Source organism: Sceloporus undulatus, chromosome 3, assembly GCF_019175285.1.
Source record: "Sceloporus undulatus isolate JIND9_A2432 ecotype Alabama chromosome 3, SceUnd_v1.1, whole genome shotgun sequence".
NCBI lineage: Eukaryota > Metazoa > Chordata > Lepidosauria > Squamata > Phrynosomatidae > Sceloporus > Sceloporus undulatus.
Genome location: NC_056524.1, coordinates 7,890,343 through 7,914,513, shown reverse-complemented (window position 1 = coordinate 7,914,513; position 24,171 = coordinate 7,890,343). Strand labels below are relative to the sequence as shown.

General features: G+C 42.4%; 1 protein-coding gene across 4 annotated transcripts; it reads right to left on the bottom strand.

Moving 5' to 3' along the window:
* Nucleotides 1–1,834: 1,834 nt before the first annotated feature.
* On the bottom strand, nt 1,835–23,717 carry AAMDC (adipogenesis associated Mth938 domain containing). 4 transcript variants are annotated; one of them, XM_042456072.1, is made up of 4 exons: nt 23,686–23,717; nt 8,573–8,725; nt 5,421–5,516; nt 1,835–3,206 (listed from the first exon to the last, which is right to left on the bottom strand). In XM_042456072.1, exons 2-4 carry the CDS (start codon nt 8,702–8,704, stop codon nt 3,066–3,068), a joined length of 369 nt encoding a protein of 122 aa, XP_042312006.1. In that variant the 5' UTR covers nt 8,705–8,725; nt 23,686–23,717; the 3' UTR covers nt 1,835–3,065. The 4 variants fall into 4 exon arrangements, with proteins under 4 accessions (XP_042312006.1, XP_042312007.1, XP_042312004.1 ...); XM_042456073.1 differs by having other exon boundaries at nt 23,598–23,700; XM_042456070.1 differs by lacking the exon at nt 23,686–23,717 and adding an exon at nt 21,355–21,551.
* Between the last annotated feature and the right edge of the window lie 454 nt (nt 23,718–24,171).

Sequence of the window (24,171 nt, the reverse complement as noted above, 5' to 3'; positions counted from 1 at the left end):
GTCTGGCAGTAGAAGGGGTGGACATTTTTGGCTCCGAGCCCAGAAACGGCTCTGCACCCTTAATAGAATTTGCCGGGCTGGCTCTTGTGTTGTCTGATGTGACTTCTCTCTTTCTTGTTGCTGGGTGCAGCTGGATAAAGGAGCAGGAGGAGCTGCTATGTTTGATTTTCTGTTGGGTCTATGCTTTGCAGCCTCAGCTGGGGGGCAGGGTCTCATCAGGAAATCTCCTGTGAAAAGAGATCATATTCTTTATGAAGACTGCATGCATTTCTTGCTTATTCCCCAGCCCAGTTCAAATCTTGGCATCTTTGTTTTCATTGCCTTGGGTTACGAGCCTAAGAGAGATTTGAGACGCAGTAGTTTCCCTCTGTCAGCCAGCTGGGAATTACAATCCCAGCTGGCTGACAGAGAAGAAATGGGAAGGTGGTGCCGACTCCAGCCATTGACTAAAAGACCAGCCAGTCCTCTTTTCAGTTATCTGTTGTGTTAACTGGCCATTGTAAGAATTACGTAATTTGAAGAGCAGGTGCCTTAGTTTGCATGTTTTTGTATTTCTTTCATTTGGAAGCTTGTACCCTTGATTTTATTTGTTGTGCAATTCTTAGTACTAGCTCTGCGTACTTCATAAACAACTAGCTGAATCACACCTTTGAAAGGCCTAGAAACCCCTTAACCCACACCCTCAAACCAGTGCTGTTTGCCACTCTCCTTTCATTACTCCTCCAATTTACTTCTTGGATTTTTATTTCCTTCATGACATTATCCCAGGGATAATGCAGTGGCTTAGTGGTTGCAGAGATGCAGTGACTCAGTGGTTAAGATGCCAGTTCTAATCATTGGATCCAGCTAGAGCATCCCCAGCAGATACCTCTCTAACTCTTTTGAAGATGTCCAGAGAAAGAGGCACCACCATCCTTCTAGGTAATTGGTTCCATTATCAAACCACTCTTATTGAAATTCCTTCTTATGTTGAACCCTCTTGCAATATAAAATGGTTTAGATCAGTCCTATCCTCCTGCATCCTTTTCCCTTGACATATTTAAAGAGTCCAGTAACCCATCTGTCTTCTCTTCAGAAAGCTGATCAACCTTTCCTCGTGTTTTGTTCTCTACTGATCCTTGTTGCCCTTCCCTGAATCTGCTCCAACTTGTCTCCATTGTGATCTTTGTGGTGGTCTGTCCTGGGAACGTTGCAATCAGGTGCATTTTTAGAGCCAACATGACATGGTGGCCATTTCCAAACTATGGAGAAAGGTATTTGGTTGTGGTATACATGGAGTTAAACTGTATCTCCAAAGCATTAGGTTGTGTTTGTGCATGCAACAGTCGCTCCACCCCAAGCTATATTAGCAAGTACAAATCCAGAAGCAACCAAGAGACGATACCTTTACAACAGATTTATTAGGACATCGGTTTTTGCTAAGGAGGGAGGCAGAATACACCAAGATCCTCTGATGAAAAGTGCAGAAGAGTAACACTGCCACATCTGGGCAGAGCCTCACTTGGACAGCATAATGCAAGTCAACATCTCAGTGTAAGGGGAAATGAAAAGGACACTGTAAATAAACATTATTATTATTGTTACCTAAAGGCTTGTACAGTATGAGCTTAAGGGAGGAGTAGGCATCTGTGAAAGGCATGAGGTGTGTGCACTAAGTGCCAAAAAAATGAGGGAAAAGCAATTTTCCACTTTAGAAAAATAGACTTTAAAAACATTAAATGGATGTGTATACAGTCCGTCCTCGCCTTACGCAGGGGATCCGTTCCGGATCCATCCGCGTAAGGCGAATTCCGTCTATGCTCGAGCCCCATTGGAAACAATGGGGCTCGTGCGCGGCGGCGCGCGGGGCACAACAGACACAATTGAATGGGACGCGTCGTCCCTTCCGCCCCGCGGCTTGAGCGCGTATGCTCAAGGCTGCGTATGGTGCGCCCGCGTATGACGCGGGCACACTGTATTCACAACTTACATAAAATGCAAAGTTCATTTCCTGGAGGCTTCAGCCAGAGAAAGGATAGTCCAGAGAGACTGAAGGGGTCACAAGATAAAAAATCAGCCACATTTTGCCTAGGACTTGAGAGTTTGTTACTTGGCCCATATGCAAGATGTGTAGAAGATGCTTGCAGAAGATTCTGGTTCAAACCCTACCCCACCCTGCATCTTCAGGTGGGATTAGGAAAACTACTGCCTGAAACTGAGGTCAGCGGCAGCCAGCCAGCAGTTTATACTGGGACAAAATACACTGATGCAATATAAGACTACTTGATATACTTTCAAATCGGCTGTTTTCTCCATCTCTTTTTGTCACTGAAAGCTGGATCTGGAGATTGGGTAGTCACTTTTCCCATTTGCTCAAAAAGTACGTGGAACGTTCCAAATGGAAAATGCCAACAGCTTCTGTCTCTTCGTGTCCACTATGTTTAAAAAAACAACCTCATGTTGGAAAAGGAGAAAGTGGAAGCAGAAGCTCACCAAGATGGCACGGAGCATCTTTTTCTGGCTAGGAACTTCCAAATCCTAGACTAGGACGACTTCCACGTCCTAGACACCTCAGTGGAAAACTTGTAATTGTGAGATGAACCATCTTGAAAAAGTGAATAACAGTGCGAGTGTTTTCGTCACTACCTCCATCTTCTTTCTGGGTGTCCAGGGCTTGAGAGAGGAAGAAATGATGGTACCCATGTATAGAGGTTTGAAATGTGGTTTGAAAGAACTCAAGCTTCTCTGTCTCCCTAGCTGGATTTCCCTCACAACCAAACTTCCAATGATTCCATTGATTCTTCCATTGCGACTCTTATGCTCCTGAATGAATATATGGTGCAGGACCCATCTGGAACCTTCCCGCTTTTAATCTTGTGATATCGTAGTTCTGCAGATGCTCGTTTCCTTTGCATTCATGATGCTATGGCACTTTTCACCTCTGCTATTTGTTTTTGTTTCTTCAACGTTTTCAAGGATTGAGGCAAGCGGCAAGACAAGGCTCCTGTGTTAATAAAAAGCAGCTGTTTTTCCCCGTCCACCAAAAGGCACAAGAGGGTGGGAAATGGGGGAGCTACCCCTATACTCTAGCAGGTGGAGTGGAAGACACCCCCCACTTTGACCCCTTTGGAGGCTAGATTATTGTATTCTTTCACCGCTTTCTCTGTCTGCAGGACGAGCACGTCAATCCCATGTTTTTTAAGGTAGTCCACAGTGGATGATGGCACCTTGAAGAAACAGGTAGAGAAAACATATGGAACCAGTGAGATCTCTCCTAGCACACTACCCATCCCACAGGAATTTCATATTATCTTCTGAAACAAATAAAAATGTACTGTACCACCAAAATTAAACCTTCAACAGGGGCATAGGAGAGGCCCAGATAAAAATCTAATTGTCACTTAGGTCAAAAGCAGATTAGAATAGCACCATTTTAAGTTGGCATTAAAAAGCTAGGTGGGAGGTAATAAACTGGCTATCCCAGGACATTGGGTGGACACAATAAAGGCTGGATCTGGTATGTCACTTGTGTTTTCAATGAACTGGCTAGGATTTTTGACTCTAAATTATTTAAGAACATCAGCAATAAAATGTCTCCCACTGTAAGTTATATTGCTGAAATGAAAGAACTTGAAGTAGCTAGCCATGGATTTTAAGGGGAGGAACTGCAAATTCAGTTTAGTTCTAGTGTCCCAAATCACTGCCTATGCCTAGAGTTCTTGAAATCCAAGCATTTACCTTCTGAAGTAGGCTCCAGTTGATAGGTCACAATGTTTTTGTAAAAAAATATTCTGCAAATCTGAAAACTATCTATGGCAGTGAATTCCACTCACTGGGGAGGACCTGTCCTACAGACTTAATCACTGTATCTCAAGCTGGAAATGGGAGAATTTCCACTAATCATCTGAACACACAGGTAACTGAAGACTTTCCTCTTAATGCAACTGGGTTCCATCATCTTATCCAGGGGTTAGCTGGGAAGTGATGCAATATCACAAATGCTTGTGACTTTATCTCATGCAGCTTTTAAACCGCCATTAAAGTAGGAAAATAGCTCCTTTGGCAATACGTATTGCACAATGCCATCTCAGTCTCGTTGCTGTCTTGCCCTCTAAGTGTACCTTGTCATTGATGAGGAAAACCTGTCAGCAAGGCCCCAAACATTGCTGTAGCATTAGTCCTCAGGTGCACTAAGTTCACACAGCATTTCTGATATTGGGTAGTCACATGGTGTCAGTTTTCCTCCTCTCCCTCTGTTCTTCACGTTAATGACAAAACTTGCAATCCCTTTTTTACCTCTCCCATTCCTTCCGTCTCTATGGTTCACACCATCTGAAAGGTTTGATTGTAAATCCCTTGGAAAAGCGGCCTGTCTCTCTCCCTGACTCAAGAGTGGATACAGGGAGCACACCGGCACATAGAAAGGTTTTTGGGAGATACTTGTGCATGCGGATGGGGCAAAAGAGGCTTTAATAAGAGGCTGCTAGAAAAGAGATTCCCTCCAAACCTTAAGGAGAACTTTCTGATCGTAAGAGCTGGAATAAATTGCCTTGGAGAGCAGTGGACGCTTCTTAAGAGGAGGTCTTTAGACAGTGACTGGATGGCTATTTCTCAGATGTAGTTTAGTTGTCTATTCCTGCATGACAGGAAGTTAAATTACTCTTAGGATCCCTTCCAACTCTTATGATTCTAGTGTGAAGTCAAAGGCTTTCATGGCTGGCATCCATAGATTTTTTGTGGGTTTTTCGGTCTATGTGACCATGTTCTAGAAGCGTTTATTCCTGACGTTTCACCAGAATCTCTGAAGATGCCAGCCACTGATGCTGATGAAACATCAAGAATAAACTCTTCTAGAACATGGCCACAGAGCCCGAAAAACCCACAAGAATCTTTTTTTTATGATTCTAGTCTTCATCAGATTCATTGGAGGTAAGGGTAAAGCTTCTCAACACCTTCACAATCCTGATCAAGGTGAGAATGGTTTCAACTGAGCCAAGCTTAAGGTAGGTAACAGGCTGCCTGGGAGTGGCTTTCCCTACATACCTGACGTTCTAGATAAAATATGGGCTTATGGCAGCATACCAAACAGCTGTCCAGCAAGAGATGCAATAGCAACCTGGAATAATGTTGAGTATTATTATTATTAACCTTTATTTATAAAGCGCTGTAAATTTACACAGCGCTGTAGATTAATTAGACGGCTCCCTGCCCTCAGGCTTACAATCTAAAAAGACATGACACAAAAGGAGAAGGGAGTGGTGGTGGGGAAGGGGATGAGGTCCAGCAGTTCTTCTCTACCTCCAAGGCCTGGAACAAGGCAGATGGACTGGAGGGACTATCATCTTCCCCCCTCCTTGTCTTAGTGGAAAACAAATATCCTAGCTATTGGCTAGAGTCTGAACCTCACAACTCCAGTGGAAAAGGTACCTGGTAAAACTTACCTGCAAGGCCTCACTCATGCCACGGCCAATCACTAATGTTTTGGCACCTTTCTGAACGACTTCTTCCACATCTGCAGGCTGGACACCAGAGACATGCTGTATTTTGGAAGGGGGACAGGGGAGAAATAAATCTTTTTGACAAATTAAGCTAATACTGTAATGTATATTTTATAAGCATTCTGTACTTTTTTTCAGTAATACTGAACTACAATGGACAAAAGCCCTTCAAATTAACACACTGGTATTTTTTTTTAAACGCTGGCTAATTTTTATCTCAGCTAATTTAACAACCTGGAACAACAAAAATTCCACACTGTTTCTCAGTAAACTATGCAGTGAAACTAGTGTGGAATACTCTGATTATCTGAGGCCTTAAAGAGGGCAAACTGAAATTTCTTTCAGCAAAGGATAAGAGGAGGGACACAGAAAATTCATCACAATGCAAGACAGGTAAGATCTATTGTCTCTGGATTTATTTTACTTTTATTCCATGACTATTTGTGCTTATGGCTGTTTGTGTGGAACACACTTGATTCTGTGCATATAAATACTCCTTTTCCAGGGTCCGAATCTTTCAAAGTGTCCCAGCACACTTTCAAAGTGTCCTAGCACATAGTGCAGGTAATGTGAGTGAACCTCCACTGCTTTGCAGATACATACTGATACTTATTGTCCTTTCTATGTCCTCTTTCACAGCATTGCTCACATTATCCACAACAAATGCCTTTTCCTCTGCTGTTGGAGATTCAGCATGTAATTTCCATGGGTCTCAGGATGTGTATGAGCTCTGGTTTAAATTACTGATTGGCATCCTGTATGGCAATTTTCTCTACCGGACAAAACTACACACATACCCCTTTACATTTGTATATTTGGTTTCCTTTGGAGTATCAGCAGCACACATGGTTTCTAGACTGACATATCTATTCGAACAAAATGCCGCTAATGATGGCTTACTGAAGCAGATGTGTCCTCTTCTCAGCTTGTTTGTTTCTCCTTGTAAACTCAAATTGCCATTTGTAACAACGTTTGCATAATAGGGTATTGCCGACAATCGTCCTTTGCAGACAAGAAGCCTGTGCGCAGAACGCAGCTGTTCTCAACAGACTTCAAGCATTTGCAATTATCTATTTTTAACTTTTCAACAGAAGCATTTTACCATAAGCATCCTACAGCCTAAAATGTCAGGTTTGGAGGCAAATTGGCAGCTTTACTCAAGGTGAAAACAGGCACATCTGACATATCGCTCATCTTGCAGGGGTTGGTAAGACTTTTTGCAGTCCTTGCAAGGGTTAGTGCTTTCTGCTACCAGTCTGAGGTGATGCCCCCGTTGTAAAAGCAGTAAACTGACATGGTTTAACCCGGCTAGAGAAAAAAAAATTTCCAACACAAACACACACATACAAAATCCTGTACAGGAGGGATAGTTTCCTCCCTTCCCTATATCTAAAAAACTTGATGTACTTTAATGGCAGTCACATGGCAGTTCCCAGACAAAAAGAAAAAGGTTCAGGTTTACAGTAATTACAGTAATTAGCCCGGGGAAAGTTGCACTGCCTCTAAGCAGCACTCTGGAGAAAGCGATGTCGTGAAAGAATAAAAAAGAAGATTATATTTCCAAGCGACACAAAAGGCTTGCCCTGGTATTATGAAGGCTAATACCTCTTTCTCTGCAGCACAGTTCTCTCTGGAAGAGAGGGGAGATGGAAACCAAAGAATAGTCAGGTGAGTGCTTTGGACAGATGCTAAGCGTGAAGCAAAGCGCTCCCTCTCTTTCAATCTCTGTTTGAAAGAGATGGAGGAAAGAAAATAAAAAAATACTTAGCCGAGTGTTCTGCACAGAAGCTAGGCCTGAGCCAAAATGGCTTTTCTCTCTCTTTGTCTTTGTTTACATTTGCTGTTATTGTTGTGTGCCTTCAAGTCGTTTCCGACTTATGGAGACCCTAAGGGGTTTGCTTGGCAAGGCTTGTTCAGAGGAAGTTTGCCATTGCTATCCTCTGAGGCTGAGAGCATGTGACTTGCTCAAAGTCACCAACTGTGTTCCATGGCCCAGTGGTGAATCGAACCCTGGTCTCGAGAGTCGCAGTCCAGGGCTCAAACCGCTATGCCATGCTGTCTCACGCTCCAACATTTCGTAGATGAAAAATGTGACACAAGTGGCTGAGCAACAGCACAATGTGGTCAGAAGGCAACAAGATGGCAAAAGTCCTTAGTGAGCAAGAATACACAAAATTATTGTTTTGAGCAGAGAAACCCTGGAATTGCTGATAATATGTTCAGGAAGGGCTGAAAACCAAACAGCAAATGAAACCACTGGGAAGGGCAAGATTCTCTGAGTTAGCTGAGTGAAAACTACATTTTCATTTTGAAGAGATATCTTAGAGACCCAAGTCTAAACACAAAAGTAATATGTTTTGCATGCTCCATATGCACATAGCCTGAAGGTAACTGTATGCAATATTTTAAGTAATTTTGTGCATGAAACAAAGTTTGTGTGCATGGGACCACCAGAAAGCAAAGGTATCACTATCTCAGCCATCCATAGAATAGGTTTTGGAGTATTTTGTACAAGATAGACTCGACCCGTAGTTAATTTGTCAGTTACACATTAAAAAAAAAAAAAGTTTATTTTCCTCTTTCTCAAACATGTTATTTTTTAAAAAATTGAATGCTTTCACCCAGCAGGACAAGATGGCATTTGAGTCATACGATATTCCTCCTCTACCATTTAGTGAGATCTCCTCATCACAGCTACACAATTAACTTGAAAACATTGCACTGCAAAACAAATGAAGTTATCCCTTGTTGAGTTACAGTGGGCCCTTGCCTTACGCAGGGGATCCGTTCCGGCCCACCTGCATAAGGCGAATTCTGCCTATGCTCAAGCCCCATTCATTTGCATGGGGCTCATGCGCGGTGGCGTGGGAGCGTGCGGGGCGCCATGGGTGCACACCCCATTCAGTTGAATGGGACGCGCTGCCCCTTGCGCCCCACACACTCCCCGCGGCTTGAGCACATACGCTCAAGTCTGCGTAAAGCGCGCCCACGTATAATGCGGGCGCCCTGTACTACTATCATGTAATGGAGTTATAGCTTGGTTATTGGGAAAGAAATTACTTTCCAGAGGCCACAAATAAGTATCTGAGACTTACATCAGTTCCTGTTTCTCTCCAATCCCACGTGCGGCTGCCTCCTGGCCACACTTTGCAGTCTTTGTATGTCGTGGAACAACCTTTCACTGTCATCCGGCCCCATGAAAGAGAAGCAATTTCAGGAGAAGACATTGTTAGAGGGAGGTTAAATATCTGAAAGATAAGAACAAAGGAGAAGAATTTAAAGAGGAGGTATCCTTGGGAGCCAAAATATTACAGAAGCAGAAAGATTCAGTCGTAATAATTTACACATTAGTGGTAAGATCACTAGGGATCATGGCCACCAAGTTTATTTGTGAAGTCAAAGGTTTTCACGGATGGTGTCCATAGTTTTTTGTGGGTTTTTCGGGTTATGTGACCGGGTTCTGGAAGAGCTGGGAATAAACTCTTCCAGAACATGGTCACATAGCATGAAAAACCCACAAAAAAACTTAAGTTATTTATTTTATGTTCAATCCTCCTCAGCTGTTCTAAAAGGAGTCATCTTCTCAAGGGAGCTGGTCAATGTGAATATTTAGAGGAGTTGGTTTAGGAATGGTAAGCAACCACAATTATTATTATTATTATTTCTTATCCACCTCTGCCCATGCATCAAGGCGGCGGAACAACAACACACAAACAAACATCTATTACAATACATCAGTTAAAACACATCAATCTAAAAGGCTAAGCAAAATGTACACACATTAAAACAATCCACATCTAAAATCCATCATTTACAAGTCACAATTTAATTGTGGATTTTTAATGTTCAGTTTCATGAACTGGATAATAATGATTGTACAAGACATAGAGAAAAATCTCATAAGGAAGAGTAATAGGAGAGACTTGGAAAATAGTATAAGAAGCAAGCAAAAGTGTGGTATAGTGGTTTGAGTGTTAGACAACTGTGGAGACCAGGGTTCAATTCCCAGCTCAACCCTGAAACCCACTGGGTGACCTTGGGCAAGGTACACGCTCTCAGCCTTAGAGGAAGGCAATGGTAAACTGCTTCCGAGCGATCCTTGCAAAGAAAACCCGCCATGATAGGGTCACCATAAATTGGAAATGACTTGAAGGCACACAACACACACACACACACACACACACTTTTAAATTATATTTCTAGACCATCTTCCAACAAGAACCTTCACCAGGTGAGTTAATGCAATGGTTCCCAAACTTGGATCCTTTAGGTGTTTTGGACTTCAGCTCCCAGAATTCCTGACTGTTGACTAAGATGGCTGGGGTCTCTGAGAGCTGAAGCCCAAAACATCTGGCGAACCAAAGGTTGGGAATCTCTGGATTAATGAGATTTGTAAATAATAATTTAAAAAAATAACGGGGAAAAAAACCCAGAACTTGAATATGGGATCTTCTGCAAACAAAATCTAGAGCTGGTTCCTATGCACGTTGCAGAATGATGTTTAAATATTTGAAAATGTGGTAAGATCACTAGGGATCACTAGGGAAATGCTAAAATGTTTAAATATTTGAAAGGATGTCACATTGAGGAGGGAGCAAGCTTGTTTTCTGCTGCTCCAGAGAACAGGACCCAGAACAATGGATGCAAGCTACAGGAAAAGAGATTCCACCTGAACATTAGGAGGAACTTCCTGACAGTAAGGGCTGTTCAGCAGTGGAACAAACTCCCTCGGAGGGTAGTGGAATCGCCTTCCTTAGAGGTCTTCAAACGGAGGCTGGATGGCCATCTGTTGGGGATGCTTTGATTTGGATTTCCTGCATGGCCGAATGGGGTTAGACTGGATGGCCCTTGCGCTCTCTTCCAACTCTATGATTCTATGAAAATAAGTCCACCTATCTCTCAGCAAAGACACATGTTTTATTCTGTGATTTTGCAGCTTGCTCCATAATTCTGGTGCTACCACAGAAAAGCCCTGGCTCCCGGTAGATGACCAACTTCCATCCAGAGAACATGGAAGTTGAAACTGAACCCTATCAGCAGAATCTAAAACCCAAAGGCGCCCCAAGAGACTCTGCTGGGCTCAGATCATGTAATGTCAAACATTATCATTTGAAATCAAGCCTGGAAGTGAATTGGTAAATAACACAGGAGTTCTACAACTGCAGCAGTATACACTTGTCAACCTTCACCCATGTGAATATGCAGGCCTTCATTCAGGAGAAGAATTAAGACCCAAAGGATGTAGGAGTATGCAGATAACTGGCATGTGTGTCTCTACACTGCTGAAACAAAGAATTTGACACCACTTTAACTGCCATGACTCAGTGCTATGGAATCTGTACTTTTGTGAGATATTTAACTTCCCTGTCAGAAAGCTCTGATGCCGCAATAAACTACAAATCCCAGGATTCCAAAGGATGGTGTCATGGAAGTGGTGTCAAACTGCCTTATTTTTGCAGTGTGGCAGCAGCTTGGGAGAGGGAAGAAGAGCAGAATCACAGAAAACTCAACACATCGACACACACAGCATGGAATTCACTTAGGAACACATTCATAAGTCACATTATACATGCAGACCACAAAAATCACCATTATGCAATGGGCATATTCTGTGGATAGTGACAGAAGCCGAGTTGCACAGACAATATGTTCGTCTGTGCCTCGTCTTTCCAAGTTGCGCATTAAGCATTGTGATTGTGCATCCTAGACTTTGCACTGCAGTTGTACATAGCGCATCCTGCAATGGCACCCTGCCAGTGGCATGTATTGTGCAATGTTGCTATGTTGCATTGGTGTTACATAGTGCTGCCATGGCATAGCTCCGCATGCAAATATTTATGCTGGATTGAGGCCACAGTATTGAATATCTGGCCGCAAGTTTCGAAGTCAATTTTTGCTTCATAAATGAATAGGTTGTAAAAAGAAAGAGAGCTCCATATAGGCGACAAGTTCAAATGCTCATTCTTCTGAATAAAATCCATCTCACTTTATACTCACTGTTTGCAAGCAGATTCTGCCTGTGATTTTGACAAAACCAACTTCCACTGAATGTAAGCAGCTGCTCAAGAATCACCAGCTGTTCTTTCCCAGTTGCTAAATCCCAAACAACAATTCCTCTTCAATAGCAAACAGCAAGAGCCTTCCAGTCCTTTCACACCACAGAATTCAATTCCGTTAATAGCTCAACTCCACTGTTTCCCTCCCTTGGTCTAACTAATATTTCGGTTTTTGAGATGTGTATCACACACCTTTGTAATTCTTTTTAAATGGTTCACCTTTCCCAGTAAATCCTTTGCAAAGAGAGAACTACAAACACCTTCTTTTAAAAAAAAAAATACCACTCACTCCTCTGTCTTTTTTCTCTATTCAGATACAGATATTCATATAAAAGCAATCTCTGGATTAAGAGATTTTCTTGTCCTGCTGGAAAGCCATAAGGAATGCCTGCTGACAGTTACACAAAGGATCAAATAACGCAAGACAGACCTTTCAACCTTGTTCCGGAGTAAGGCACAGAAGCAGGCTCCTTGGCAGTAGATATAATCTTCCTTGACTTGCCAAGAGTGGACTTCAATATGCCGCTTCAAAATGTCAAACCAAGAGCAACAGGCTCTGAACATGTCCAAGAGTCTCAACTCTTGCAGTGGAAGAAAAAAGGGGCTACTTATCCTCTCCCTGAACCAGATTAATAAAATGACCCACTGCTGTCCCTATAAGAGGGGGCCTAGGGTGATGCAGAGTTTCCTCAATGTAAAACCAGAATTCCACTTAATAATAATAATATCCTGTCCCATATCCTCCAACATTTCACAAAGGAAAACTTAGACATGTGTGGCCAAGCTAATCTGTCGTAATTTATTATGATCCATAGACCCAAAATTTACACAATCAAAATACACATTTAAACAAATTCCGCAAAATAAAATTGCTAACAATAATGCAAAAATTGTGAAAATTGCTAAATCTAACTCTCTCTATCTCCATACATTACACACACACACACACACACACACACACACACACACACACACACGCAGCATCAGAATGTGGTCAAGATGGCAAAAGTTAAAAGTGAGGAAGAGCAGACAAGGTAGGAGGGGCTGCAGTAGTTTGCTTTTGATTGAGCCTACTGGGAAGGGCAGGATTCCACCTTCTCTTCTCCTGCTGAGTTAACAGAGTACAAAATACTTTTACGTTCTTAACTCTATTTGAAGCAGCTGAAGTTACCTGAGGATAAAGGGGGAAAGTGGGAGGAGGAGAGGGAAGCTGGGACATTTTACAAATAGCTGAAAAAGTGAGACAGCAGAAAATTAAGTAGCATTGTCCTTGCCAAATAGGATGGTATGGTGTCTAGTAGTCAAAAAAAGAAAGGGGGTAGGGATAAGAACATATACCATAAACTAAATAAATATTTAATAATACAGTTGGCCTTCCGTTTTCACAGGGGATCTGTTCCAGAACCCCCCCCATGCGCAAAAACAGAGGCTTGTGCATATTCAAGCCTCATAGGTTTGCATGGGACATGCCTCCGTGCCCATGCCCTGGGTGCGCGTGTCACTGAAAATAGCACAGGTCGCCCCTCCGCAGATATTCGAGGTCGCGGATCTCAGATCCATGAGTTAGGAGGGGCAACTGTACAGGAATATAAATCAGCAAAGTTCCTCTAGATAACATGCAGGCAATTCTTAAAGAGGTCCCGCATGCCTCTCTTCGAATCTCAGAGGGTTGCATGCACCTCCCTAACACAATCGTAAAATATTGTTTGGACTTTAAACAGGCCCATTGAACTCTACAGTTGGACCATTTTCAAGCTCAGGAGAGATGTTTTTCCTCCCCAACAAGAAGCAATACACACGTCAGTACTCTGGTCCTGTTGGGAAAAAAGCTACCTTTCCTGAGCCTAAAACAACCTGGAGTGGGGTAAAAACGTGGATAAACTGCCCACATACCGTCTTGGAAACAGTGGGGGAATTTGGGTGCAATATTTTTGTTCCCTTGCAAGCTTAAAATTGGCGTGAAGATTGCATGTGTTCCAATGTCCACACTTTCCACACCCAGGGGTTGCAGGGGTACTTTATTCATATTTTCAACCTCCTTTTTGTTTTAGACTCAGGAGGGGCTTTAAAAAAAAAAAGCTATTCCCAGCTTTGAAAAATTGTGAAAAAATTCCCTTACACTAAATAATGAATGGGATGTTCAATATACTGAATGGGATGTTGGGGAATGTCATGGAGCCACATGTCGGTTTGCTCATTCTTCTTCTAGAAGTCTTGAATTCAGCCATCAGCCCATACTGAAGCCCTAGTTAATTTGGTTCATTTTTAAAATACATTAGAAGTTGGACCTGTTCAAATGGGAAATGAATCTCTCATCAAATTTAAGGCATATTTATCTGGTGATAGATGCGATAAGAGACTCGTGATGTCTGGAACATGGCTTGAAGATGGTATTTGAAGAGTTACCCTTACATAAGTCAAAGGTGCATCACTTGGAACAGTCAACTTATTTCCAAGAGGTGCCCAAATTATTTAGAGTTGGCACTTCGCATTTGCGGCTTTGATTATTTGCAGTTTTGATCAATATGTTCCCTCTAGAAATTTCTAGGTCCTCCAGCACAGGTCTGCCAGAAGTTGACAAAAAAGATGTGCTGGAGAACCTATAAGTTCCTAAAGAAAAAACTTCTCTAGGCATTTGTAGGTCCTCCAATATGATTCTGTGATCAAGTTCTGGCAAATGTTGACCACAAAGTTGCACTGAGGACCTGGAGATTCCTAGAGGTGTCTTCTCACCCCTAACCCCACCGAATGTGAAGACCAATGTATTTATTTATCAAAAGATTATAATGTGCACATGACATTACAGCTTGAACATGCAGATACTCTGATCTTCACAAATATGTTGTGCAAGAAGAAAGCTAAAAAACATAGACTTGTACATGAAAGCCATGCTTGAATATAGTTTGAATTATATAACAAATTAACAAAGGATGGCACAGTGAAGAAGAAGCAAGTTTGTGTTCTGCGGCTCCAAAGAATAGGACACGGAACAATGGATTCAAGCTACAGGAAAAGCGATCCAACCTGAACATTATGAAGAACATCCATTGTTTGATAGTGAAATATGCTGCTGACTTGAAGTGTGGTAGAGTCTCCTTCTTTGGAGGTCTTTAAACAGAGGCTGGATGGCCATCTGTCAGGGATGCTTGGGTGGTTTATTCCTGCATGGCAGGGGGTTGGACTGGATGGATCTTCCAATTCTATGTTTCTATCCCAAGGGCCATATAGTCCAACTGCCAATGGAGGAATTCACAGACACGTATCCCTGAGAGGTGGTCATCCAGTCTCCCCTCCGCTTTCACTAGCTATCTGATCCACAGCTCTTACTGTCTGGAAACTCTTCCTAACTTTGAGTCACAGTCTCCCTTCTTGCAATTTTTATTTATTCATTTAGACTATTCTGTACTAATCCAACAACAGTAGTTTACAATGGGCCCATTCCCACTTACTGGAAAATCCGTTTCCTGAACCGATTCCTGAAATCAGTTCTGAAAAACCGTAGTTCCCACTATGTTTGTGCTGGTTTCGGGAATCGGACCAGTAATCAGCAAGTGGCGGGGGGGGGGGCAGCTTGATTGCCCGGCCCGTCTCTGGCCTCTTCTGGCCCCCAAATCCCCAGCCCAGCCTCCTTACCGGCTTCTTTGGCTAACTGGTTTTCCTGCACCTTTAAAAAAATTTCCCATGGTCAGGGAGGCCGTTAGGAGGTTGCAGAGAAGAAACTGGGAGAAAGCCGTGAAAGAGGTTGCAAGGCTTCCGGCTTCTCTGCTACCTCCTTCCGGCCTTCCTGGCCATGGGAACTTTTAAAAAAGGCACAGGGAAACCAGTCAGTGGCCAAAGCCGCCGGTAAGGATTTTGAGGCCAGGAGAGGCCGGGCCATGCCAGCTGCCCCCCTGGGCCAGGCTGCCAGTGGGAACCAGGGCAGATTCAAATCCGATTCAAATCCACCTGGTTCCCACTTGGGCTGAATTGATTTATTTCTAAATAAACTGATTCAGCCCAAAAAACACCCCATTTTCCCAGCATCTTTTTAACACAGGTTAAATGGGTAAAAATGGTCAAAAAGCATGCCCCCTCCTTTCTGAATCAATTTCTAAAATCGGTTTCAGTGGGAACCATGCCTGTTTAACCTGGATCCTGATCCCAATTTAAACATAGTGGGAACAAGGCCATTATTGCAATATAACAACCTGTGAAGTATAGTTTAAAAGAATTAAGCAATCAAACAATACAGTGATAAAACAATAAAACATTTCATTAAAATAATTTAGAGGTGACAAAAATTTGGCTTCTGCAACTACAGCTAGAACTATAACTGCCTGGATATGACAGGTCACCATGGAAAGGCGAATTCACACTATACTAACTGTATACAGTAATCCCCATTATTTCTTCCTTAACTACAGTATATTCAGTGGTTATACGTGTTCACATATGCGCTGCGGTTATATAGCCAGAAACAAATCTAGCAATTTCATAGAATCATAGAGTTAGAAGGGACCACAAGGGCTATCTAGTCCAATCTTAAAGAAAATTTGTTCATAGAAATTTCATTCTGGGATGTGATGCAGGATTAACTCTGTAGGACAGACCTCCAGCAATCTGCCTATTTCTCTTTTTACAACTTTCACAATGCACTCTGAATCCATCTTCACGAATATCTGATCCTACTTTACCTGTCACAGCTCAGTCTAATAAAATCCTGGGATCTGTACTTTTGGGTGGTATTTAGAAATCTCAGCTAGAGAGCTCCAGTCCACTTCCCTAATGACAACACTAGACATCAGAGGATGTGTCTTCCTTGCACACATTTACTCCTTCAACAGAGAAATTTATCATGAGTCAATAGGCATACTCAAAGGGGTACAATTCAGACATTCCTCAATGTACGGCCTTCACATTGTTTCCTATTGTTGTTGTATGCCTTCAAATCATTTCCAACTTATGCCGACTCTAAGGTGAACCTATCATGGGGTTTTCTTGGCACGTTTTTTCAGAGTGGGTTTGCCACTGCCATCCTGAGGCGGAAAGACTGTGACTTGCCCTAAGCTACCCAGCGGGTTTACACAGTTGAACCAGGATTCGAACCATGATCTCCAGAGTCGTAGTCCAACACTCAAACCACTACATCATGCTGGCTCTTTGTTTCCATATACTTTCAAGCAACTGCAGCAAGAGAACTGATGCTGTGTGGGATTCATACAAGGGCGGGGGGGATTTTTATTAAATACCAGCAAGGAGTAAAAGAAAGTAAGGAGATTGGACGAGGAATGGATATACAGTATCTATTCATAGTCTAGGTATCCTGTGTGTTGATGACAACAACAGGACAGAATGATTCTGTTTTTTCTCATAGAGTATTATTGAATAGCTGGTTGAAACCAGGAAAACAATAGTGATAAACAGAAAGAATTCATATGTAGTTCTTTTAACAGCAACACCTTATGACTGGCTCCATATGCTCATGATGAGTCAGGCATGTATATGTGGCACATCCATTGACTGGTGGAGACACTGTGCTCACTTTGAATCAGAGGCAAAAAGATGGATTGGAATACTGTGTATATGGCTTCAAGTTGTCTCTTGATTTCTGGTGACCCCATGAATGTTACAACCTACATCTGCATTGCAGAAACAACAAGTTTTTATTTATGTAGCGCCATAGGTTTTGCACGGCACTTTACGAAATCATAAAACAACATAAAGCCTTCCAATGGCATACAATCTAAAAATCCCATTTGACACCGCTTTAACTGCCATGGCTCCATCCTGTACTAAAAGCGGGCTATTATGTAATGTAGAGTTTGGAAACCTTTCCACCTCTGATATTTTCGCTTGTAGCTCCTATCATCCCCATCCAACATGGCTAATGATAAGAGACTGCAAAAGCAGCAGTCCAAAACATCTGGAGGGTCAGATGTTTCCTCTTTAGGTGTGATAAAAGAGTATATCAGTGCAGTGCTACCTTCTATAATTCCACATTATTATTATTATTAACCTTTATTTATGAAGCGCTGTAAATTTACACAGCGCTGTACATACAATCTTTTTAGTTAGACGGTTCCCTGCCCTCAGGCTTACAATCTAAAAAGACATGACACAGAAGGAGAAGGGAGTGGTGGAGGGAAAGGGTAAGAGGTCCAGCAGTTCCTCTCAACCTCTGAGGCCTGGACCAAGGCAGATGGACTGAAGGGAGGGCTTGGCTTCAAAATGGAAGGTTAATCATTATCCAGGGAAAATACATACTCACAAGTAGGATAATACATATACAGTACATAGCAATACAGGAAATGATTTGATAAACAGCCAACAACAGAACATCAGATAGTAAGCGACAATTATGCGATGCCTGGGAAGGCTTCTCTGAATAGGATGGTTTTCAACTCCGTTTTGAAGCTGGTTAAAGAAGTCATGGCTCTTGCTTGTGGAGGAAGAAGGTTCCAGGAGTGAGGGGCAGCAAGTGAAAAGGGGCGAATCCGGGATGGGGCAGAGGAAATCCTGGGCTGGGACAGGAACCCTTGACTACCAGAACGGAGGGCCCTGGTGGGAAGGTGAGGAGAAAGAAGGTCAGATAAGTAAGGAGGGGCCAGTCCATGGAGGGCTTTGAATGTCAACAGCAGGAGCTTATACTGAATGCGGAAAGGGAGAGGGAGCCAGTGAAGGGATGCCAACACAGGAGAGATGTGGTCAGAGCGGTGGGTGGAAGTGATAATGCGTGCAGCTGAATGCTGGACAGAGATTAAAGGACGGAGGTGAGAAAAAGGAAGCCCAGCCAGGAGGACATTACAGTAATCAAGTCGTGAGATCACTAGGGCATGGACCAGGATCTTGGCAGTAGAGGCGGAGAGATATGGTCGGATTTTGGCAATATTGTACAAAAAGAATCTACAAGCCTTGGCTGTGGTCTGGATCTGAGGGATACACGACAGAGAAGAGTCAAAGATAAAACCAAGACTGCGGGCTTGCTGGACTGGTTGAATGGAAATGTTGTCCACAGAGACAGAAAAGGAGTGTTGAAGGTTGGGCTTAGGAGGAAAGACAAGAAGCTCCATCTTGGACATGTTGAGCTTCAAACGCCGATGGCGCATCCACTGTGAGACAGCTGTAAGGCAAGACGAGACTTGCTGTTCAAGCCTTGGAGAAAGGTCAGGGGTGGAAAGATACAGCTGGGTGTCATCGGCATAGAGATGGTAGGAAAAACCAAAAGAGCTGATGAGTTTTCCTAAGGACAGTGTGTAGAGAGAAAACAGAAGGGGACCCAGAACAGAGCCCTGGGGAACTCCAACAGATAAGGGAACAGGAGAAGAAGTCTGACCACCTGCAACTACTGCAAAAGATCTGCCAGACAAGTAAGATCTAAACCAGTCGAGAACAGAGTCTGAGAACCCAAGGTCAGAGAGTATGTCAATTAGGAGACAGTGATCAACAGTGTCAAAGGCTGCAGACAAATCAAGAAGGATGAGAACAGAGTAAAGGCCATTAGCCTTGGCCTGTAAAAGGTCATTTGAGATCTTAGTGAGGGCTGTCTCAGTGGAATGCTTTGGGCGGAAACCAGACTGAAAGGGATTGAGGATGGAGTTGGCTTCAAGAAACTCAAGACAGCGAGAATAAACAACCCGTTCCAAATCCTTAGAAAGAAAGGGGAGAAGAGAAATCGGACGATAGCTAGACAAAGAGGAGGGGTCTCCCTAATCCAAAATGGAGACTCAACCACATACAGGTTGAGTCTCCCTAATCCAAAATGCTTGGGATCAGACGTGTTTTGGATTTTTAAAAATATTTGTATATACAGATTGAGATATCTTGGGAGATAGGATCCAAATCTAGATCTGAAATTCATTAATGTTTTGTATACACCTTATGAGAGCCAGTGTGGTGTAGTGGTTTGAATGCTGGACTACGACTCTGGAGACCAGGGTTCAATTCCTACCTCAGCCATGAAAACATTAGGTGACCTTGGGCAAGTCACACTCTCTCAGCCTCCGTAGAAGACAATGGCAAACCTCCTCTTGCCAAGAAAACCCCATGACAGGCCCAACTGCCTTAGGGTCGCCATAAATTGGAAACGACGTGAAGGCACACAATAACAAACAACAAAGACACCTTATAGACATGCCCTGAAGATCAGCATAGTTCAGTACTACTCAAAGTAGCAGTTTGTGGTTTGGTGCTGCTCCATGTCCAAATAAACAACTGTTTCCAATGAACACAAATATGGTCTGGTCTCTGCTTATTATTATTTTTTAAGTTGCCAGTTTCCTGAACCAGATAGCTTATGGAGTATTGGCTTACTTCACAGGCTTTTATTTGAATACCATTCCAACCGTAGTAAAAGATATTGTGAGTCAGATTTTGGGCTAGCAGTGATGTTCCTGACCATGTTGTGCGCATTTTGTGTTGAATGAAGCATTCTTTCACATGTGCGGCTGTCCTAAACATCTCTTGTGTGCAACTCTGTCAATTTTCATGCATACAATTTCATGTGAATTACATTTTTTATGTCTTTGCATGTTGTGTGTCATACCAACCCCCCCAAAAAAAATAAAATAAAGGAAAAAAAGAAGACCATAACCATTCAGAATTAATGACTGGGATTTTTCATAATGATGTCAGTTGCACTTCAAGCAAATTGGATCACAACCCATAGTGTGAATTGGTACATTAAGCTCAAGAAAAAGAAATATTCCTCTCTTTTTCTGACACTGGTTCAGATATAATTGGGAACTATGGTCTCCTGCTCTACAGCAAACTTCATGCTCATAAATCATCCCCTTCATCCTGCTTCACATCAGCATTGAAGTGTCTGCAAGTTTCCAGTTTTAATGTTAAGCCGATCACTGTTCCCTGTGATATCCAACCAAGTCCGCAAATGGTGAGCTGATCTTGGTTTAACTCTCAATAGTTAAAAAAATGGAGGGACATGTGGCCCTAGAGTTGTTGGACACAATTCACATCATCCCTTACTGCTGTTTGTGTTGGTTAGACCTGAAAGGTTGTTGTTGTTGTTGTGTGCTTTCACATCATTTCTGACTTAGGACAACCTTAAGGAGACCCTATAATGGGATTTCCTTGGCAGGTTTCTTCAGAGGGGGTTTGCCATGTGCATCCTCTGAGGCTGAGAGAGTGTGACTTTCTGTACAAAAACATTTCGAGGTTTGTAACTTGCCTAATCCTGGTTTAAACAAACCTACACTATCAAAGTTTGAATCTCACAGGGAACTGTGGTTTGCTTCGATTCTCCTCCTGCCTCCATTCTTCTTCCTTTTTGGTTCCCTTGTGTTAAATATGACTCTGGAGACCCTGGGTTTGATTTCCAGCTTGGTCATGAAACCCACTGGGTGATCTTGGCCAAGTCACACACTCTCAGCCTCAGGGGAAGGCAATGACAAACCTCCTCTGAACAAATCATGCCAAGAAAACCTTATGGCAGTTCACCTTAGGATCGCTGTAAATTGGAAATGACCTGAAGGCACACAACAACAAGTGTTAATTTCTGGATTATCAACGCTTCCAGACTGGTCCTCATCTTTCCTACTTCTTCAGGTGTACGGAGTGCATTCCTCAGCTAACGTGTGTTATATACACACACTTGCCAACGGTGGATAATACTTCATGCAGCTGATGAAACGGACTCTGGACTCTGAAAGTGTATACTACAGTAAATCTGTTAATCTTTAAAAGATGCCATGGGACTATGACTCTAATAAAATATTTGCTTGCTATAAACGGCGCATCATGCCATCTTGAAGAGGCTTAGTCAAAAAGTGCTACTGAAGTTCCACACAATTTTCTCTCTGGTATAACTGGGGCTCATTCCAACTTACATTTAAACCGGTGTGTGATTTGCCTTCACTCCGTGTTGGTAAACCGATTCCAAAAGGTCCATCATTCCAACTATGAAAGTGGATCTTCTCATTATCCCCTTGTAATCGCTTCTTTTTTGGCACGACTGTCGTCCCCATTAGTTTGCACCGCTTCAAAATGCATGTCAATCATTTGTGCATCATCAGTGACGTAAGCGGCAGCCCAGCTTGGAAACTATATATTTTTAAAACAAATTGATAGAAGATTCGATTGACTGATTTTGCAGCTACTTGCAATCAGTGAGGCAAGTAGCTGCAAAACCAATGAATCAAATCTTATATCAATTTTATTGACATATATATTATACTTCCTCAGATACATCTCTCCATGAATCTGACAAAACAGAACAAGTACAGTGGCATCTTCGTATTTGCTGGGCTTGGTTCCAGGACCCCCTGTGGATACCGTAATCCACGGATGGTTGTGTACCATTAAATACAACAGCATAGTAAAGTTGTTGCTGTGACCTTTCAAGTCGTTCCCAATGTATGGCGACCCTAAGACGAACATATCATGTGTTTTCTTGGGCCAGTTACAGACTGCCAAAATAAAGCTGCTTGGGGTCTCTTTGGAGGTATGCTGTTTAAATGATGCATGGGTCCTAAGAGTCCGGAAGTCACACCAAAGCCACACTCCATTCTTAAGCACTGGAGTGCAGCTTTGGAGCAGCTTCCGGATTCTTAGGATGCACGCATAATTTAAACAGCATACCTCCAAAGAGACCCGAAGCAGCTTTATTTTGGCAGTCTGTAACAGGCCTGGGTAAGTTTCTTCAGAGGAGGTTTGCTATTGCCATCTTCTGAGGCTGAGAGAGTGTGACTTGCCCAAGGTCACCCAATGGGTTTCCATGTCTGTACCAGGATTCAAACCCTGTCTCCAGAGTCACAGTCCAACGCTCAAGCCACTACGCCACACTGGCTCTAGTAAAATGGTGTCCCTTGTAAGATGTATTGACATGTATTGTGTTTAATTATTTTACAGAATAAAAATAGACTAGCCACAGGCAGGTTTATTTTATCTATTTTAACTGCTTGTATGTACAGTGCTGTGTAAATTTACAGCATTTGTAAATAAGGCTTAATAATAATGTGAAGGTGCCACTCACATTATCACTGTTGAAAAATCACAGTATGTTTGGGAGTGCAATTTCTCAGGACACCTTTGCGCTGGGTCTTCTTGTCCCAGGAGTTGTAGCCCAATGAGGCCACAGGGGTTTTGGGGCTAGAATCACAGCATCCTAGAGTTGGAGGAGACCCCAAGAAGGGCCCTGACCCAGTCCAGCCCCATTCTGCCATGCAGGGACTCTCAGTCAAAGCATCCCCATTGACAGATGGCCATGTCATTTCGCTGTGATGGAGGATTTAGAATAGAAAGCTTATGTTAAAACATTTATGTAAATATTCGTGTACGAATGTGTTGTTTTTTATGTTTAAAACGGTCAATAAAAAACCTTACAATTCCCAGAATTCCACAGCACTGAGCCACGGCAGTTAAAGTGGTGCCATACTGGGTTATTTCTGCAGCACGGACACAGCATAAAGAAGCAGAGATTTCTATTTATACCAGTGGGTTTTTTGGCTCTTAGTTGCTCATGCCCTACATTTCTCCTCAAATGTCCTACATTTGATAGCACTTTGCCCTCCTTTGGTGTTAGGACAAAACAAATGAAAGGAAGTGGACCCTATCTATGGCTTAATCCGATGAAGTGCTCTATAGATTCTATTTGAATATTATTTTGGTATTAAATTTCCCTCTGAAATTGTTTTTCTTTCAAGCACCCATTATTATTATTATTATGAATTATTTTAGTTATTTAAATTTGATATTTATTATTTAAAAAAACAATTATTTTATTTATTTTATTTAATTGTTTTAACTTAATATTATTTTAATTCGTCATTTTTTTAAAGATTTATTTTATTTTAATATTATTTTTATTTTTTAAAAAGAATTTTATTTATATTAATTATTTTAATTTAATATTATTTGAACTTATTATTTTAAAAAAAAATTTATTTACTTTTTTAATTGTTTTAATTTAATATTATTTTAATTTGTTATTTTTAAAAGATTTATTTATTGTAATTTATTATTTTTTTAAAAGAATTATTTATTTGCTTTAATTTACTATTATTTTAACTTAATATTTCTTAAAAATAATTATTTTATTTATTTTAATTGTTTTAATTTACTATTCTTTTACCTTATTAACTCTCCTCAGATCAAAACCATTCCCTTCCCTTGAGCCCCAAAAACAGCGCCGCTTCCTTTCCTCTTCCCTCCCTACTCACCTTCCTCGAGCGCTGACACCAACTGACTAGTTCTCCCCACCTTACCTGCGTAATCCCTCCTTTTCCGTTTAGGCACGCCCCTCCACGCTTCTGATTGGTCGCCGCCTACAAACCGACACCTCCCTCACCCACTAACAAACATCCCTCCCTCTTCGGTGGCCACGCCCCTTTCATCGTCCCCCATTTCTCTGCTCTCCCTCTCTCTCTATTACGATTACACACCTTTTTTCCCCCCTCTCAGCCTCCGCCCTGATTGGTTGAGAACCCTCCCTGGCCCCGCCCCTCTCTTCTCCCTATCCTTGCTCCCTTCGGTTCGGTTCCTGTGTCAATCACAACCAAAGCGAACCGAGGCGTGTTCCTAGAGCGTCCAAGCGGGGGCCGCTCTTTCCTCTTTCCAGTCCCGTTCTCTGAGGGAGCATCTCGCCTCCTCTTCGCGTTGCATGACGGGATAGTGCGCCGCTGTGCGCCACAGCGCCACTTGCGGCG

What these genes read in the sequence shown, in the direction of transcription:
- AAMDC (XM_042456070.1), bottom strand. Translation starts at nt 21,492, where the DNA reads ATGGGGACGACAGTCGTGCCAAAAAAGAAGCGATTACAAGGGGATAAT. An exon ending in AATCACACACCGGTTTAAAT is followed by an intron (nt 8,726 to 21,354) that starts GTAAGTTGGAAT and finishes CTTATCTTTCAG; the next exon opens with ATATTTAACCTCCCTCTAAC. An exon ending in GCATGAGTGAGGCCTTGCAG is followed by an intron (nt 3,207 to 5,420) that starts GTAAGTTTTACC and finishes TGTTTCTTCAAG; the next exon opens with GTGCCATCATCCACTGTGGA.